The following is a 13410-nucleotide window of genomic DNA, read 5'->3' on the forward strand; positions in this document are numbered from 1 at the left end:
ATATTTATTCCGATTTGATATAAACTTCTTGTCACATTTGTAATTATCACAGATTAATCATCATCATTGTAAACATTAGATCATGATCTACTGACCTACGTCAGGTCAAAGACAGTCATGGACAGACAAAACAACATAAAACAATCGATTTGCACAAGCAGATTGAGATGTATCCTCAACATTAATATTGAAGAAATACATGATCAGTTCATCCACCTGAGAACAACTTCTTTCCCGGGAAGAGGTACCTCCATGTTTGTATATCATGTATATATATGGCATTACTGGCAGTCAAACGTGTGATGTATTCCACTCGGGACAGAAAACAGACATTGTGACAATAAACAGTATGTACATTGACACATACGAGGAACAGTCCAGGTTATGATGTAATCATGTACTAGACGGACACATGGCACTTTACAGTAAAACCAGGTTGTGTTCAAATAATTCAGTGCTGGAATGTGACAAAATGGCCGTCTTGGCAGCCATATTGAAAAAGCTATTTATAGCCATTACTAAGTCATTTTGGTTAACAATGTACCAGTAGTGAAATAAGGCATTTGTGTAGTTAGTAGTTAGGGTCACATGTGTTCTTTTTTTTGCAATACTGTAAATCATGAAATTAATACGTCACCAAATTAATACAAGTGCCGACCCCTATCCAATAATAAATCATTAAATTAATGCAAGTAACCCTAACTTTGAAATTAATTCATTAATTAATGACAACACCTTTACTGCAGATTAAGAAAAATAATATCATTTTCCTTACTAGAAGAAAGGAACTGACTTGGCATGTGATCAGACTTCCATGGAAGAAGCAGCAGGGATGCTAAATGTGGCATATTTAAATGAGACAGGTAAGAATAACTGGAAAAATTGTAATGGTTTCAGGCATTGTTACAAGAGTGAGAGACAATCTCATTTAAACAGATCTTAGTTGTAACTATCGCCAAACAAAGATCTGAGGACATCCCATTACGGGTCATGTCAGAACGACCTTTCATCCGACCAATCAAAGCGTCGCTTACCAGATCATGAAAGTGATAGTTGGAATGTGTTTTCTAATCATGCAATCATGAAAACATTAACACGGAGTATTCCGAACGACAGTTACGGCTCGTATGACTGATTCCGTCAAAATTATTGTCAAACTCTCGCTTCTGTGGGATAAACATTTGAACGGAGGAGGCGTTGCACAGTACATGGGAAGCACTGTCATGCAATCGCAACCATATATTAGACATTCCGGAATGATCGTTTGTTCAGTTTTCAGAATTTTAATCGAGAACTGTGTCAACATATTTTTCAAGCGTAGTCTGAAATAGAAGTAGCCAGGTTGAAACGAGTGTCGTAAAGTTCAAGAAAGCTGCTTTCTAATTGGCTGATGTCGACTTCTTGTAAGTTGTTTCAGGGGTTGGTCTAAGTTCGCGAAAGGTTGTTCAGATCTTTGTTTTGCGGCAGCGAGAACTTCGATCTGATTTGAAGGAGATTGGTGAGAACCAGGTTTTGAACGTAAATAAGCAATCTTTTCTAATAAATCAGTACCACCTCTTCTGCTGTTTCTGTACTGGACATTTTCAGTGAGGATGGAACGACTTCCCCTGGCTGTTCACGCAGGGAGCTACTGCATAGATTGTCCTCACAGTTGTCAATACGCAACTAGGAATTTAACATTTACAGGAAATATCTAATCTTGTAAGCAGACATACCAGTCACAAACAATCAGACCGACATGGAAAAGGGCGGTATAAGCAGTACGTACAAAATATTTCTCTTATGAAATATAGACATGTGGGAATAAAGGCACACATCCCAGAGCAACCACTATCACATTAAACTGATGATCTACTTACTATGAGCGCTGTTGTAACCATGGGAAAGTAAATCCAAGACACAGTACACAGACAGCCAAATGTTTGTACCTACTGGACGGAGAGATGTGTAAATATAGCCATGATCTATGAAATGATGCAAATACGTTTTTGTCACTTTAGTGTATGATCTGATGGTGAATGCAAAACATACACTTGCAGTGGTAGAAATCAACTCACGAGGCACTAGTTCCAAAAATGATATGTAAGGAAAGCTATCACACATGTGACAAGGTCTGTTAAATTTTATATCAATATTGATCATCCTCGATTATCCAGGGTGTTTTATCGCCATTCTATAATGATAAAAACCCTGGACCATTTCAAACCATAGCTTCAGTTTGAGTCTGGTTCAAAGGACAAGACACAACACTAAAAGTGATGATGCTTCTAGGTGTCGGGAATATGACTTCGTTTTTCTTGGCATCCAATTTAAGAACTTTTGTGTCATATCAGTGTACAGTGTATTTCCTGACTCTTTCAAAAATTAAAATAAAAAATAAAGGGTACTACACTGAGGCATCCAGAACACCACTTAACAGGGCTGGGAATCAGGTGTACCAAAGTGTGGTTGGCTCCTCAGAATGAACACTGTAATCCATGATTGAAACAAGTGACGTTATCCTCACTACCGTCTCACATACAAATGGGGATGCCTGACGGCAGTCTGACTACCCTCCTCCTATGTTGATACTCAAGAAAACATCTTTTCCAGCAAAAAGTTCATTTCCAAATCTTTTGATTCGACTAAATATATTGAGAACTGGTAACAGGATGAGTCTGCAATTTGATTAATATTAATGCAGATTCATGCAGAACTCTCATTTAGAGAGTCATTTTGATTGGTTGTTGGAAATGTTGTGCCAAGTAAGTGATACATGCTATTGAGATGGTGATGTTACTTCGAATATGAAGCTTCGGTGATGAAAGGGTCTCTTGAATATCTCTTGAGGCCTACAGCGTGTACCCGGATAGGGTTGGGTCATAGGGTTGGGTCATAGGGGGTGGGTACCCGGCTCATAAATTTGGACTCATCCCAGCCCGAATCCCCAGATTCAAATACCAAAGGAGCAAAAATCAAGGACCCCTCTTAATTTGAAACCCTGCCCATATCAACATGTTTGACAGTTAGAAACAAGAAGACCATTGACAGTATCACATGTGACTTGCATACTTCATGAATGCAGAATGCTTGGGTATACTGTTGAATGCATCTATACTACAGAATATCACAACCTGGTTTATATACAGATATATTTGATGTCCTCATGTCTGAACATGTGGATATGTCTTGCATTGCCCTCATCTGTGAAATAATAAGTCCCAGCTGCAGTTACACTGTTCCTGTAGATGGTGAACAGAATAAAATTGTCAAAACACAGATGCATATCCTCATCACCCCAACTGGTGACCTGATGACCTTTGATTTCCGCTGAAGGTGACCTCCTGTGTCAACGTAGATGGAGACTGGATGCTGCATGTCCAACCTCCAAGGGTTTGCATGATGGCAGGTTGGTTGTGCTATGGAAAATATCTCCGCTGTTGGTTCTATGTAGAATATCTCCACTGGTTGGTTCTACGTAGGACATCTCCACTGGTTGGTTCTACGTAGAACATCTCCGCTGGTTGGTTCTACGTAGGACATCTCCGCTGGTTGGTTCTACGTAGGACATCTCCACTGGTTGGTTCCAAGTAGACCACCTCTACCAGTTGGTGCTATGAGAAGAGGGACTCTTCACAGAACTTGAGCTGCCAGATTTTGCCAGCAAACAGGTCAAATTTCTCCTTCCCAAGCAACTCTACCAGGCGGGGCTGAAACAAGGGCAGGTAACTCATCTTGTACACATTTGTTATTGTGGAGCTATCAATTTTTACCTACCAAACTTGCACCCAGAAAAAGTCCACCTTATGAATCAGGCATCTATCAGGACTTTTGATGACACAAACATGCAAACATGTGCACCATGTCATCAGACTTTATTTTGGTTGTTTGTTTGTCACACTCAGCAATACTCCAGCTATATGACGGTGGTCTGTAAATAATTGAGTCTGGACCAGACAATCCAGTGATTGACATTACAAGCATCAATCCACGCAACTGGGATACACTGACATGCATGAACCAAGTCAGCAAGCCTGACCACCCGATCCCGTTAGTCGCCTCTTACAACAAGCATATCCCAGATCTTCAGACTGCATTTTGTCCTCACTTTAGATTGAAAGAATAATAACTACAGACAAATACCATACCATAGCTACAGGGCTTCAGATAATTCTTGAAGTCCTTGATTTTTCTTTGGTTCTATGTATTCTTACAAATTTATTGCATATTCTTCAACAGATGATTTGGACATTTCCAAAGAAGCTATAATCTTAACTGATGTTTCAGGTGAAAGGACTCACTTGGTTTTGCTTTCTTTATATACACAAATGAAGTAGTTTAATGCTTAGATTCCTTAACGAGAGAGTCAGGCAGCACACTTCATCATCACAACAGTCATACAAGTTACGATAAGAGAGTTGGTGGTTTTATGCATTATTCAGGGCAGCAGAGTTCATGTACGTTCATTCGATCAGTTACAAAAGATCAGTAAAGAAATACAGGTGCACAAGCTGACAAGGCTTCATCGGCTAATAATGCAATCTTATTTCAGTAGTGTTTTTATAAAAAAAATTATAATTTAATAGATTGGGTAATGGTGATAGTTTTGTTATGAGGACACTAGTGCTTGGATGGGTAACTTGGGTACTCGGGTCGGCTGGGTCCTGAGTAGGAGCCGGGTACCCACAGGACTACCCGGACCCGTGTTTAATGACAAAAATTATCTAAAACTCAATGGTTACACTATAAGACACTAATGTTCACATTTCTTTCTGACAATGCACCCATTCCTTCTGACTTTTGTATGTTTGAATATGGATAAATAAGATAAAATAAGATAAAATAAGATAAAACTTCATGCATTAAACTTCAGTGTATGCATGAGCGGATCGTCTTACACGTGCATCTAAATACATTTTGCCAGGGCTATGGTCAAACTTTTCCAAATCGGACAGTTTGTACCTACATGTATCTCTAAATATCTACAGCAGGTACCCGGGTAGGGTCGGGTAATAGGGTGGTGGGTACCTGGGTAGTAAATTTGGTCCCATCCCAGCCCTAGAGGACACACAGTCATTCTGGAGCACCGAGTCATAAATCAAAATGGCGCTTACCTCGACTTCATCGTCTTCAATACGTTCCAGTATTTTGTAGGCTTTCTTCAGCATGTCATAGCCAACGCCTGTCACACAATCCCTGGAACAGATACATGAATACTCTGAATATGTACACATATTACATCACTGTCTATGTATTAGGGCTGGGACGATACTCTAACAGTGCAATACGATACGTATCACTATACCTTGCTCACAATCCCATACATATCACAATACAGTTATCCCTCGCTACAACGCCACCTTCGGGGTCCAAATAACTGATGAGCGTTTTGATGATCAGCGGTATAACGAAGGTCGAGTCGTAGGTGGTAGATGACCAACAAAACTGTATACATGCTCTGCTTACCTAACACGATCTATGTTGCATGTTTCAGAGTTTAAAAAAAGATTAGAATAGAAGTTGTTTATGATTCATAGTCTAAAAAAAGACTTATCAAGTATTAATATGTGCTTTAAAAAAAACACATCGTATCCCTTCAACGAATTCAGGAATATCAGAAATTTGATATAAAACATCACTAGACTTGATGATTTACCATCTAAAATGTATTTCTTGGTCTCCACGGCATTGTTTTATATGCAGAGATTAAGATTACCGTGCTCATATCTGTGGTGCGTAAGCCACAATTTTCAAAGACAGGATTGCCAAATACCTGGCACATTGATGATATAGAGTTAGCAGTGTCAAATATGGAGAGGATGACTATGAATAGCATCTTTTAACTTCTTTGGAATGACGTGCCAGGGATCGAACAGCCAACCTTCCGCTCTCCGGGCAGAGCCTCTATCTAGTAGACCACTGAGGTGGCACCCATGTTATGGGAATATGATATTGACATGATACGAAAATCCAAGCAAACTATTTTCCTCAGAACTTACTTTTGTAAAAGACGTATTCTTTCCATCAATCTGTTTGTACTTGTGAGCGTTTCAACACCTGGAAATTAAACAGAACAAGGTGATCAAATCCAAAACAATTAGAGATTAAGGAAGAAAAAAACAGAAATACTTGGGAAATCATGGTTAAAATTTAAACCTTGTAAATCATGGAAATAAAGCGAAAAAAATGAGTTTCCCTTGCTCGCATTAATAAAGGGACACATTTTATCTGGACATATTGGAGTTTATTGTCATGTCAGAACAAAGCTTGCAGTAAACAATGTCAGTGAGTGAGTGAGTAAGGTTTTACGCCGCTTTTAGCAATATTCCAGCAATATCACGGCGGGGGACACTGGAAATGGGCTTCACATATTTCATGTTGGGAATGGAACCCGGGTCTTCGGCCTGACAAGCGAACGCTTTAACTACTAGGCTACCCCACTGCCCCCAATAAACAATGTAATTGCCTTATTTGCTGAAGATCGAGACTATCATACCATGTGGACTGTAACCATGACAACTCACTTGGCATAGATGATGGCCTGTGTATAGGCTCCTCCGGCTCCGGCTCTACAGGTTCAGGTGGAGGGTGGTTGCTGCCGTTCACTTTGCTGGGGGAGATGATGTCGTTACTGTCATCATCCGACTTGTCCTCCTGCTTGTTCATCTTCAGAGTGGTGTTGAGGAGGGAGATGAAGTTGGACATCTCCTTGTTCTCCCTGCAGCATCAACAAGATCAAGAGGATAGTTCAGTGAGTGACTGAGCATGGTTTTACGCCGCTTATAGCAATATTCCAGCAACATCACAGCAAGGGACACCAGAAATGGGCTTCACACATTGTACCCATGTCGGGAATCGAACCCGCGTCTTCAGCATGATGAGCGAATGCTTTAACCACTAGGCTATCCCACTGCACCGATAGTTCAGTGACAGGTTGCGGTGTGAAGATGTGTCAAAACAGCTATGTTAACTGTTTCATTGGCATTCTACACGTTGGTGAGTAAACAAGAAAACACAACTTTAGGCCACACTTTTTTTGCATTTGCTTTACGGATCCACTGAGTGTAAATTTTCTTGAAATGGAAAAAAAATTATTCTGAATTTGCTTCTTTTATCATGCCAATAAGCTGAAGTTGGTTTGTATTAATGATGGGTGTCAAAATAAAGTTTGTTGTTCTTCCTGAAACTGATAGGATGAACAGATGCACAGCGGTATTCTTGTTGAGTTATCAGGTCTGCATTGTTTACCAGCTGACCTGTTGTGGAGCAGAAAACTAAAAATACCGAACTGAATTGCTTTTTTGCCCCCACCTTCTGACAGCTATTTTCCTGTAAAACTTTTAAAGCAAGTTAGAGAAAACGTGTGGCTTTATGGACGACATCTTCAGTTCAATTACTCTGGCGATGGCTCAATGTAGACTCTTACACCATTCTTAAGCTGAAATGAATTTCATCCTTGACTGGTAGGTTTCCTTTTCCAACCAAGGCACTGATCATGAAATTTATGATCAATAAAATATAATTTATAAATAATATCCATAATGGACTGTAATTCAGCAATATTGGTCATTGTTGTCAGGAAAACTGAGGTCAACATTCTAATCTTAATTTTCCTTATCATTCAGTATCTGACCGACATATAAGTAATATAAGTAATAACTGCATCAACAACTTTGTCAATATGACAACAAACGTAGACTTGCTCAGAGGTCACATTCATCACCAAGTCTGTAGTTATTGTCGGTAAAGATTCCCAAATGTGAATTAAAAGTTCTTATTTCATGTAAATGTAGTTATAATAATGTGATGGTTAGGTCAAAGTGACTTACACCTGTAACTGGACCCAAAAAGAAGAAGGGGCTTAATTTTACATCATTGCATAAATGCAATGTTACAATGAAATGTTAAAATACTTCCCGATTTGCTTGCACCAAGTGCACCAAGAATCCTGTGATAAACCCCTGAATTGCATCAACGACTTTCATAATTATTCCAACTTCTACCATGAACCTGGAGCACTGGTGTTTCAGAGGGTATCAAAATACACACGCATCTGAATCTATGGATGCTCCATCACACAATAATATCTCCACTAGTAGAGCCACTCTGATGGAGTTACCAGCTGATCTACCACCCACACACAGATCGATCCCGACATGCATGGCTCTTCTCACTCACTTAGGAGATAAACATGTGTTTTCAGATTTGCAGGCGTTACTGAGTATTTGATGATGTCAAATTTCATTTGGAATGGATGCCTTTTGCAGCAGGTTTCAAATGTTAAAGTTTCTGGCCATCCAATACTCAATAACACCTGCAAATCTGAAAACAATAAGCATGAAAGTCAGGGCTCCTTGTCAAAGCATCCACTTTGCAATGTTACCAGCACCTGCGAACATCACATACAGTACATGACTGTGCATGCTTTCCTCTTTAGACTCAGGTTAAAAAAGGCATCCCCCACCATGTGCAGTCAACTCTCGCTAAGGCTTTTTTTAAAACGTTGTTAATGAATTTGATGACTCCAAATTAAAATGTAAAAAAATATAATAAAAGAAACTCAGTGTTTTTGATTCTGCTGACCAGAGAGTAAAATGTCTAACAAACAAATATACTGTCACTAACCCGGCCCAGATGTTTGTTGTTTCCTTTCCTATTATGGGAGGTAACTGTTCTATTTATAGAGTATCCCAATCTCACAAACTGACGATTCAAGTATCGTGTGTACCTAAGTATTGATGATATTGTAGGTGTCGGTGAATTGTTACAGCCCTAACTACCATCATTGGAATTTACTGCCCTCAGCACAATAAAGTACCAGTAGTGAATTTCAAAGGCTGGTCAAGTATGGTCAGAGATTCTGGCCACTTGTTCCTCATTATAGTCTGTCTGTCTGTCTCTTTATTGTTTAACGTCGCACTCAGCAATATTCCAGCTATATGACGGCAGTCTGAAAATAATCGAGTCTGGACCAGACAATCCAGTGATTGACATCATGAACATCGATCCACGCAATTTGGATCGATGACATGCATCAACCAAGTCAGCGAGCCTGACCACTCGATCCGGTTAGTCGCCTCTTACGACAAGCATAGTCGCCTTTTACGGCAAGCATGGGTTGATGAAGACCTATTCCACCCCGGATCTTAGTGGGTCTCATTATAGTCAGCTCTCTGGACAAGAATGGTGGTATCAGTTTAAACATCCTCCATGATTTCATCTTATTACTTCTTTTAGTCAAAAAGTGAAAATTCAAAGACCAGGCAAGCACTCCTTGTCACACTGACACCCAAAACAGCTCAACTACTTGTATGCAATTCTTAAAAGTCATTGCCCAAGAACCAGCTGGTTTTAGGTCATCTTCCAGAGGCAAGAGAGTTAACTGACTCAAAACATCCAGTTTCCACCCTTGCTGAACTAGGCTGGAATTCCTGGGCTCGATCGTAGCGCCACCAGTGGCAATTACAAGTTATGTCCCTCCAAAGCCTCTCCTATGGACCAATCAGATTCCACCTCTTGTATCACTTCGCATTTGCTTCAAACAAAAGAGTGGCGCCTAGTCAAGACGATCTGATTGATAATCAAGATCTATATTGTGATTAAACAGGTCTTACATCGCGAAGTGCATCAAATCATGTGAGCACCTTGATTAAAAACATGAAAAAATTTGGAAAATATCTGTTGACAACGAGTTGGTGTGCGCATGCTTTGCAAAACCTGCAATCGACCGAAATCTGCATTACATTTTACGAACCGGATTTCGATTTAGTTGCGCAATTTTGATTGGACTATGCACAGACTCGTTAATCCAGCCAAAATATAACTCCATAATACAAGCCTAGTTCGGCAAGGGTGGAAACTGGACTTCTATAGTCAGTTAACTCTCTTGCCTCGGGAAGATGGTTTTATGTATAAGCATGATCCTCCTCCCCTTCCCCAAACACAATGGCTATATATCTGCAACATCCACAAAGCTTTGTTATTTTAAAGCGCATTTTGTCCTACAGGTTAACATGCTACAGCTTGTATACACATGCATGTGCAGCCTTCTCCCGTGTGATGTGTGTGTGGGAATGTACCTATGGTTGACGACGTCAGCATCACAAGGCACACCCGTGTCATTGAGCAATATGTCAACATACCACCTGCTGCCAACAAAACAACAGAAGAAATACAGAAAAACATCAAGAAATAACAAAAAATTGAGTAAAAAACAGATAAAAAAACAAATTAATAGGTGAATAATGCAAACAGATAAAACAGTAGAGGAGCAAGATATTATAAAGATAAGTTGCAAAACAGCCAAACTTCAATTGAAAAAGATACACATATATATGACTCAAAAGAAGTTAAGGACCAACTGATACTTTCATATTACTACAGTCAATCCGTCATGGGTGGTCCTTAACTTCTTTTGAGTGAGTGAGTATGGTTTTATGCCGCTTATGAATATTCCAGCCATATCACGGCAGGAGACACCAGAAATGGGCTTCACTCATCATGCTCATAGTAGTATTTGTTATGACCACTGTTCATGGCTGGCCAACTGACCTGCTGACAGCTGAAATAGCAGAGTGTCTTCATGACATGCTGTTATTCAAAGACATAGGGATACAGTGTATACCAACATATACCGTATTCAGTATCTGTGAAATGGGGTCAAAAGTCGTGTTCAAGATAACTGCACTTATTATGCAAGTGTGGGTGTGTGGCTGCTTGTACTAGTTCGATACCATGTTGCAGCTCAACATGAATACCCCACTCAGACACAGTATAATCCGAGCCTACCAGTCCTTGTTTCGTACCCTTAATGCTGAGCACCAGCCAGGGTAACAACAAGTACAATCTTTTAACATCTTTTGAGTATGATTGAGGGAGTGAGTTGGGTTTAACGCCACAGTATTCAAGTTATATCGCGGCGTGTCAGCTTAATGTGGGAGGAAAGCCGGAAGTGATGCAGGTCTCAGACGGTTACCACTTCGGTGAAACCCACAAGCATAGGTATGGTGCCTAGAACCTAGAACCATAATAGGGGCGAACCGGGATTCGAACCCACAATCATAGGTTTCTGGTGTGCGAAGGGATGCAACTTAGACGACTGGGACACCCCCGCCCCCCTTTTGAATATGATGTGGATTGGGCTTGAACCACTGATTTTCCCTTCTCTAGGCAGACGCTCTATCACCTAGTCCACAGAAGCAGTCTACTGTATTAAGGAGTTGCTAGCAAGGGTTAGTTCTGTCAGTCTTAGACAGTGCTTTACAGGCAGGTTTTACTTATGGTTCAGTGATTGGGAAGGAAATTTTCTTCATAGGCCTTTGGCAATATGTTTACAAAATCTATGGGCCATTTTTGGGCAAGAATAGGCCATAACTTTCACTCTATGGCCCATTGATAAGTTCAATGGGCCACAAATTCAACATAACTTCACCCGAATCACTGTAAATAGCCCTGAGCAAATCCATGGTGTAACCAGATCAAATCATATGTAATCGGAACATTTTGAAAAAAAACCCTGAACGATTTTGTGCGAATGAGTACAGTTGTGTAAACAAAGATGGCGGCAAACCAGCAATTCACTGGTGGCAATGAAATTAAACTGTGATTTGTCAGTCAATGTAAATTTGGTGGTGTAAGAAAACTAACGCGTATGCAGGCCCCTGTGTGTATTTTTTATGTGCCATTCTTAAAAATTATGCATGAATCACTGAAACCATGGCAAAAAGAAAATCTTCTGTCGTTGCTTGAAAGATGTGACAGAAACAACAGTGCAACATATACACAAAATAGTGGAGTTCTCTTTTATGGTCTTCCTGAGAAGCAGACATCAGGCACGAAATGCTTTGTTAAACCGAGAATTTAGAAACCTCCATACCCATTGGCTGATAACAAAGTTGGGCAAACTTGACATTTTGATGAGGCTTTCAAAGTTTCCTCGGGGTTTAATTTGCTTGACATGAACTCTGAGCCTTATGGAAGGTCTGGCAGATATGACAGAGATCCGAGTTATATCAGCTGGGTGGGTCTCCAGGCTGACGTACATCACTGTACCCTACAACCTTGCCTGGTCCAGCTGACTGACAGGGTGAAACCTGGAATGTGTACAGAATCCTGCTAGACATGGTGCTGAGCATACCTGCGCTTCTGCTTCTCCTTGTTGTCACTGTCCGTGGACCGGGTCACCTCCTCTGAGGAGCTGCTGGACTCGGCGTCGATAGATGGCTGCCGGGGTGCCTTCTTTGGGAGGGGCTTCGACCTCACTGGACCCTCCTACACACATTATATTTTACATAGTGAGAAATCTGGAACGTGTAGGACAGGGAACAATCTCATTGAAATCAGATCTTAGTGCTCGCTACTGCTACACATATATACAAGCAGCGATAGAAACTAACAGTTTTAGACCACTAGTCCTTATAATGACAACACATAGCAAAACCCTAGAAAAAGGGCAAATTTCTACTAGTTGTTAGGATACCTTAACCATTGGGCAGTTTGGCAAGGACTATAGGACTATTCAATAACCCTGATAAGGAGACCCAGTTATGGGTCATGTCAGAATGACTTTCCTTCAAACTATCCAGAGTGTTACTTACAAGGTCGCGAAATGAAATCCGAATGTGTTTTCTAATCATGCAACCTTGAAAAGGTTAATACAAGTCATTCCGAATGACAGTTACGGGCTGTATGATTCCATCAAGATCATCATCTATCTCTCGCTTTAAAGGCACATGTGAACCAAGTCACTTGCCCAGGGTGACACCACACGTGTTGACATTTGTGTTTTGGGTGTATGTTTGTATTCGTGTTTCCACCATCTGGCCATCTACCATCGGACGAGTGGGTTCTTTTGAGTGCACAGGGTGAATGTTCTGTACACTAGGGGTAGTAACAACACTGTAAGGACCTGTAAACATTGACGTGGGTGGATGGCCTGAAGTGATGCAGATCTCAGACGTTTACCAATTTGCTGAAACCCACGAGCACGTGCATGGTGCTGACCAACCAAAGAATCACAATCAGAGCGAAGGGATGCATCTCTTCATGGCAAAATTTCGGTGCCTTGGATAACTGGGACACATGGGGTGTTGGGCACCTACTGTGAACCACAATCACCTACCCATCCTGATATAACAACAGTCATTAGCCATACCCTGCTCCTCTCAGCCTTGTCAGATGACCTCCTCTCAACCAATCGGATCCTTGCTGACTTCGGTTGCTCTAGAGCTGGAAGACAACAACACAAGGTTATAACAATTATAATAAAATTATCAGATACTATCAGATACTGTGAGCATGTTCAATAGGAATCCCATGACAATCTATGCAAGCTGATCAACATACAGAGTGAAGTGGAGGGATGACTTACAAACGGCAGCTGGGTTCTTTTGTCTGCGTCTCTGACGGGCTGACAAGTTGGGTAAACTCTGA

At 40.7% G+C, this 13410-nt stretch overlaps 1 protein-coding gene across 2 annotated transcripts in view; it reads right to left on the reverse strand.

The window, feature by feature from the left end:
* Positions 1 to 1574: 1574 nt before the first annotated feature.
* The window catches only part of LOC124151829 (serine/threonine-protein kinase Nek4-like), a 33310-nt gene continuing 21474 nt past the window's right edge, over positions 1575 to 13410 (reverse strand). The window contains exons 11-18 of one of the 2 annotated variants that reach the window (XM_046524475.2): positions 13349 to 13406; positions 13133 to 13206; positions 12116 to 12249; positions 10059 to 10127; positions 6504 to 6697; positions 5979 to 6036; positions 5094 to 5175; positions 1575 to 3689 (exon numbers count right to left, since the gene is read on the reverse strand). In XM_046524475.2, the coding sequence (XP_046380431.2) occupies positions 3594 to 3689; positions 5094 to 5175; positions 5979 to 6036; positions 6504 to 6697; positions 10059 to 10127; positions 12116 to 12249; positions 13133 to 13206; positions 13349 to 13406 (765 nt within the window). In that variant the 3' untranslated portion in view covers positions 1575 to 3593. The remainder of the gene's footprint in view (positions 3690 to 5093; positions 5176 to 5978; positions 6037 to 6503; positions 6698 to 10058; positions 10128 to 12115; positions 12250 to 13132; positions 13207 to 13348; positions 13407 to 13410) is intronic. The other variant, XM_046524476.2, reaches the window with a different exon arrangement.

Source organism: Haliotis rufescens, unplaced genomic scaffold (genome assembly GCF_023055435.1).
Source record: "Haliotis rufescens isolate VD_foot unplaced genomic scaffold, xgHalRufe1.0.p SCAF_23, whole genome shotgun sequence".
Lineage (NCBI taxonomy): Eukaryota > Metazoa > Mollusca > Gastropoda > Lepetellida > Haliotidae > Haliotis > Haliotis rufescens.